Source organism: Lactuca virosa, chromosome 7, assembly GCF_052849685.1.
Source record: "Lactuca virosa cultivar CGN04683 chromosome 7, Lactuca_virosa_CGN04683_v6, whole genome shotgun sequence".
Lineage (NCBI taxonomy): Eukaryota > Viridiplantae > Streptophyta > Magnoliopsida > Asterales > Asteraceae > Lactuca > Lactuca virosa.
The window spans coordinates 349,624-356,607 of NC_136432.1; the positions used below are offsets into that span (position 1 = coordinate 349,624).

General features: G+C 31.0%; 1 protein-coding gene across 2 annotated transcripts; it reads right to left on the reverse strand.

The window, feature by feature from the left end:
• Nucleotides 1–653: 653 nt before the first annotated feature.
• LOC145125144 (DHHC-type zinc finger family protein) lies at nt 654–6,652 on the reverse strand. Of its 2 annotated transcripts, none has more exons than XM_079060633.1 (7): nt 6,224–6,652; nt 5,406–5,649; nt 5,077–5,168; nt 4,663–4,789; nt 4,501–4,586; nt 3,022–3,091; nt 654–983 (listed from the first exon to the last, which is right to left on the reverse strand). In XM_079060633.1, the coding sequence occupies exons 1-7, from the start codon at nt 6,410–6,412 to the stop codon at nt 916–918; spliced, it is 876 nt and encodes a 291-aa protein (XP_078916759.1). In that variant the 5' UTR covers nt 6,413–6,652; the 3' UTR covers nt 654–915. The 2 variants fall into 2 exon arrangements, with proteins under 2 accessions (XP_078916759.1, XP_078916758.1); XM_079060632.1 differs by having other exon boundaries at nt 3,026–3,091; nt 6,224–6,649.
• Nucleotides 6,653–6,984: the final 332 nt, after the last annotated feature.

Consider the following 6,984-nt stretch of genomic DNA (forward strand, 5'->3'; position numbering starts at 1 on the left):
TCATTAAACTTTATAAAGTTTATTATATTATATAAAAGTTTTTCTCGAATAAAATGATGATGTGGCAATGCGAACTATAAAAAGTTTAATGCATTTGATGTCATTCTGTTCATATCTCACAATCTTCAATCTTAAGTTGAGCTTCCACTAAAAAAAAGTGTGAGACTATAAATTTTGATGTAAGAATAAACACCCTAACATATTTGATATTTGTTTAGGTTCTTATTTTTTAATAACTTGAGGGGAAAAAATTAATAGGTTATTTATTAGAGGCTGTACTTGTATTTAACACCCAATGAATGAGTAAAATATATTTAATAGGTTAATGGAGAAAAACGTGGTTAAGCATATTTTTCATCAAAAACATAATAACCCTATTATTATTCTATATTTCTTGACCCTTTATTTTTTAGTTCGTAAATATGTCAGTACGTGGTATGATAAAATACAAAATTTAATATTAAAACAAAGAAAAATCATGGTTTGATTTGTCGGCTTTGAAGCTTTATGTTGTAAAATGATTATCTTATTTTATTTTGATGTATTCTTGCTGCTTGGTTATATTATGTAGAGAATGACAAAACTTGGTACAAAAAGTGATGCATATATAGAACTTTTTTTAGAGAATTTGCAGGTGAAGGTTTTGTAAGATGTGATCGAGAAAGCAACTTTACATTCATGATATTTCTGTATCTCCTCCGTCCTCCATAAACTAACCAAATTATACAACACAAGTACGAATTGAAAACAAGCAACCATAACAGACTATCTTGCAAAGATCATATGTAATAACATGAGAGCTCTACTTACTTGTTAAGGGTTTCTTTTTTTTTTTTTTCTTTTTTTTTTTAAAGAAAGTAAAAATAAATAAAGTGGCGTCATCGTCATGATTGGGATGTTGGAAAACTGAGACCATCAAGTTTCTCCCGATCTTCCTTGGCAAGTAGAGGGAACAACCAAAGTGCCTTTGTTGTGCCAAAAACCTGCAACACAACAAATATACAACCCACGTTTTATAATTTAGAAACCAAAGGGCTTCTAATCCAGCGATATCAGGTGTTGCCCTCCCTTCTTGAGACTGAGGGTTCAAGTCTTGTCTGAGAGATAGGTGGATTTAGGAGTAGTTTTGAAATATACTGTATTTGCTGTTAAAAAAAACATATTATAATTTGGACAAAATTTCATAATTGGTCCCTGTGGTTTGCAAAACATCTCACTTTGAAGACTTTCAAGGAAAACGTCACGCAACTGGTCCTTTTGGTTTGCAAAATTACATAAAAGGTCATCCTGTTAAATCTAACTTTTCAGCCGTTAGATTTTAATTAAAAATACTATTTTACCCTTGTACCAAATTTGTAATATACTACAAACCAATGACCAATTGTGTAATTTTGTAAATTTGAAATTTTGTATATATATATAAATTATAAATATAAATTTTATATATATGTATATATATAATTTCAACAATTTCATAACTTTTTTTTTAATCTTTTTGACATTTTTTTCTATTTTTATTTTATAACTTTAGTTATTTATGGTTTTTTTAATGTTTTTATTTATTTTGATTCAAGTAAATAAATTTAAATTCGATAAACCATGTTGAAACCGTTTTTTATTTAATTTTTCTTATTTGCAAATTGAAACGTTAATGTTTTTTTTTAATTTTATACCGTTACGGTTCATGTTTTTTTATTTGGATGCTCCATAGTTAATATCGTTAGCAACTTTATGTTTGCATTTATCATTATCATTATTTCACCTTTTGTTTTCTACTTTTTTTATAATTTTAGTTATTTACTATTATTCTTCTATTGTTTTTCTTTATTTTGATTCAAGTAATGAAAAATAGAAAAAACAAAAAACAAAAAACTCAAACACCAAAATTGTAATATACTATAATATATTCATACATTTTACACTTTTTGGAAAAAGGTCAAAAAAAAGTTATCAAATTGATGAAAATAAAACAAAACAACGAAAAATTAAAAACAGGAAAAAATTAAAAAATAATACGTAAAAAATTAAAAAAAATAATACGAAAAAATTAAAAAAATACGAAAAAAACCAAAAAAAATATGAAAAGTGTAAAATGTATTAATATATTAGAGTATATTACAATTTTGGTGTTTGAGTTTTTGTTTTTTGTTTTTCTATTTTTCATTACTTGAATCAAAATAAATAAAAACAATAGAAGAATAATAAATAACTAAAATTATAAAAAAAATAGAAAAAATAGAAAACAAAAGGTGAAATAATGATAATGATAAATGCAAACATAAAGTTGCTAACGATATTAACTATGAAATATCCAAGTAAAAAAAAACATGAACCATAACGGCATAAAAATTTAAAAAAAAAAAAAAAAAAAAACATTAACGCTTCAATTCACAAAAAAAAAAATTAAAGAAAAAACGGTTTAGACATAGTTAATCGAATTTAAGTTTATTACTTGAATCAAAATAAATAAATAAACATTAAAAAAACCATAAATAACTAAAATTATAAAATAAAAATAAAAAACAAAAATGTCAAAAAGATTAACAAAAAAAAGTTATCAAATTGTTGAAATTATATATATATACATATATATAAAATTTATATTTATAATTTATATACATACAAAATTTATATTTATATTTTATATATATACAAAATTACACAAATGGTCCTTGAGGTTTGTAGTATATTGCAAATTTGGTACAAGGGTAAAATAGTATTTTCCAATAAAATCTAACAGCTAAAAAGTTAGATTTAACGGCAGAATGACCTTTCATGTAATTTTGCAAACCACAAGGACCAGTGGCGTGACGTTTTCCTTGAAAGTCCTCAAAGTGAGATATGTTGCAAACCACAGGGACCAATTATGAAAAATTTTCTATAATTTATAAAAACAAACACATTACACATGCATGCATGCTTGATTTATATCAACAGGTTTCAACATACCAAGAATCCTTGAATTTTGTCATAGTTCCACCTCATGACACAAACCAACCAAGTTGATAGAGATGGATTTACCTACCTGCTCAAAGTTTTTCTTCCGTCCCAAGTCATATTTCCACCTCACTCCTCCTTTCTTCCCATACACCTAATTGCAAAAACATATACGGATGAAAAAGAAAACCCCCCCTGAGCATTTTAAGAGTATAATCACACTAACTATAAATAAAAATAAGATGAGATCACTCAAATCCTTGGATTATTTTATTAATTCAAATTTATCCTTAGTAACGAATCCACCTGAATTCATTAGTGAATAGTCTCTCTTTTTTGTTTTACTAATCGTCGTCTACAGCTCTGTCTTCTCAAGAGTCAAGAGTCAAGAGTCTCCTCAGATACCCACCAAACTTGTATTCTGCATCAACAATAATGAAAAATGATATGGCTTCTTGGTATCTTGACAACCATATCATAGTCCAACAAAGGTAAAAATCAGTTGGCATCTCTCACTTAGGATCAAGTTTGCAAGTAATCGTTCCATTTCCATTGCTATGCTATGATATGAATAACATTTTAACCCTGTCCTGTCCTGTCCTGTCACTGTTGTTGCATTGTCAAGGATGGAGCTCACTCAATACCTCAACACCTTCCAACTCATCATCCTCTTTAACTTCTCAAGACAACATCGTGTTTTTTCCTTATCAGTCCTTAATTATGGCATATGAGATTAATTAACATCAATGAAAACTTGTCTTCCAAAACACTCTGAATTTCTTTCTATATGGAAACATTAAAGCTACAACAAATCTCTCACATTCACATCTACCACAAGAGTAGACCCCTTGAAATTAATTGTTCATTCTGATGTATGTGATGGTTTAAGATATTATTGACGATTACAACAACTTTACCTGGATTTTTCCAGTCAAGTTGAAATCTCATTCTCATCTGGTTTTTTTTTCACATCTTCAGCTCAATTTCATGTTCTTCTAATGTCCGATATGATATCATCAAGGGTTCATCTTCCTCACAGGAACCATCCGACACTATTCAGGTACCTCCCAGCAATTATGGTGAATCATCTTCACATAACCGAACCACTTCCATGTCATCATTGCCAATCCAAAGTACCAAACTCATGTCCCTATAACTATAAGCACCAAACCACCCCCTCCAGCTCTCCCTACACATCCAATGATCACCAATTCCAAGTCCGGTATCTTCAACGTTCAAACCAAGAACATACTTGGCTTTAATTCCTAAAAGATTCTCACACTTAAACAGACATAACTTTTGATCCACAAGTTGACCAACCATTTGTCAAGGGTGGTCAAAATTCAATAAAAACCAACCGAAAATGTCTCTCAATGCTCTATCTTAGGAAATGAATTTGTGGTTATTTTAGGTTTGCTTTTAAATTTCAAGTTTATTAAGGACCATTTTTGAAGATTATTTTCTCATTATATAGATTCTCTATCAAGTGTTCAACCAAGAGTCCATAATATAGATTATAGAATGAAGACAATTAAAATGAATATGACGAGTTCTCATAATTACCTCAACCGAAGTGGTATTGCTTGAAAGAAGAGATGCATGCATTATTATGAAACAGAGAAGGCTCAGTGCAAAAGCTAAGTTTAAAACTGCATCAGGGTACAAAATCTGTAAGAAACGATGCCACTCGAGATTGCAATTATTAAGGTTAGTTAGGAACCTTACCAAAAGTCAAAAAGGTAAGAGCAAGATCGCTTGGTGAGTTTGAGTGACCTTTGGCATCTTTGAAGAATTTCATAAAATTCGGCAACAAAACTATGGTATCCATAGTCGTCTCCAGAAATGTATACAGCTGAATTTAGAGCAATAAACCAACAAGTTAGATGGACACTAGGTTCATTCACAATTCACAAACAAACGATTAGCCACTTTAATGAAAGGAAGAGATATCAGATAATAATTCAATGCTATTTCTTGCTTCAATGAAAAACTAGAAACCAAATTGATTGTCAGAACCAACCATTCAAAAGGAGCTAGCCCACTCATCTTTATAACCATACGAACCAAGACATCTGGATAACTGCCTACTAATTTGCAAGAAAAATCATAATATTGATAGGGAGAGTAAATACTAAATACCAGGAACAAGAGAAAAAATTTATAGTTGTGTGCCCCAACACAATTCACCACCCATACACAATGGTGGTCCATCTTTAACACACATCTTTGACCTGCAAAAAATGGCACAATCAAATGTTAACGGATATATATATATATATATATATATATATATATATATATATATATATATATATTGGACATTCATATATGTCTTATTATAGAGACATCAGCATAGTCTCATGCTTTATATACATTTATATAACACAAATCTCAGAAGACCAGGAGAACACAAAAAAAAACACACACACACACACAAAGACAATACATCTACAGTAAATTAAACTTACAAACAGAACAATGATGGCAACGTGGTGGCTTCCCATTTCGACAGTAACGGCAGTAGCCTGAAGCTTGTGCTTGTCTGGTTTCAGGCACATCCAAAGGCGTTGATGATGCTGAAGTATCAGGTACTATATGATTTGACCCCCCAGCTTCTAGATTTTCCTCTGATGCTGCTGGTTTCCAGTTTTCAGGAACAGAGCCCGGGTCCTGGGAAACTACCATCGTATAACTCCATGTTAACAACACAAGCTGCAACACAACACATACAGGAACAGGATATGATGTTAGAACCTTTTCAATTCAAACCCCTCACTAAAAGCATGCAGTTTGCTTCAATATACAACCCACAATCATAGTATTCATGATGCCTATTGTGATATATGATTCGACATCTAAACACAACACTCCCTAGGTACAGTACTACCATCGCACCAATAGACGCAACAATTTCATAAGCATTCCTTTCAGATAGGTTCCAGTAATTGTTGTGGCTGCCATTACCAACTAAAGAAACATATAAAATGCCCAATCATTTATGATGACAACAACCAGAAAATCTAACCAACAATTTATTCACATATCGTCAATTTCACTTTCACCCCATGGAATTGAGTGGGGTTCAATTCAAGGAATGCAACTGAAACAATTTACTACTTCGGCAAATTGATGTCAAATTGATGGATGATAATGATGATGCTAATTTATCCTACTTGGGCAAGTTGCTCACAGGGAGTAGTTCATGAATGCGACTGAAACGATTTAATACTTTTACTAACTGAAAGGGCTTACAATAAATATCAGAGATTTAAAAACAAAAAGTTACCAGGATGTGAAACAAGAGGATGATGGTGAAAGACAAGAAAGATCTGAAACCACCGTGGGAGAGCTGCGGACCCCAAGTGAGGACTATAACAACATAGTAGGAAACGGCGATAATAGCGGCGACGAGAAGGATCATTAAGTAGCCAAGGAATTTGAGGCCTGAGCATAATTTGAAGACGTTCAGATCCATGGTACGGCGTGGAAGAATCCAGGAGGTGGAGAGATTGAAGAAAGCAAAGGAAGAGTGCCTCCGGGTTTTGGGAGGGAATAAGCGTTTAAAGATAGTTGCAGCCAGCGTTAATGGTTGAATTATCGACTTTCTTCCGGTTCCAAGTTCCAACGGAGGGGAAATGGTAAAAAGGGTAAAAGGGAAGTCAGATAATGTCACCACTCACTACGTTTGAAGGCTATACGGAAGGGCTATCTGGAAGGTTTAGTCATTATTAGTTGTTTATGTTTCAGACTTTCGGTACTTATTTTAAGTTCGGATTTTACTGTGTTTTTGAAAATTTTATTTACCATACAGGTATAGTTTTAAAAATATTTACCAATGAGGTGTAATTTTTCAAAAAAAAAGAAATAAACCTTCAGTTTTCTTAATATCTTTACTGGCTTTTTAATATAATTTTTTTTTTGACTATTTTAAACATTTACCGATAATGTTTATAATTTTTTTTATACACACTATTATGTCTGTTCTTTTTAGTGTGTTTTTGTTGAATTGTTTAACTTAAGTTTTTGAGGTCAATGTTATAAATTGGT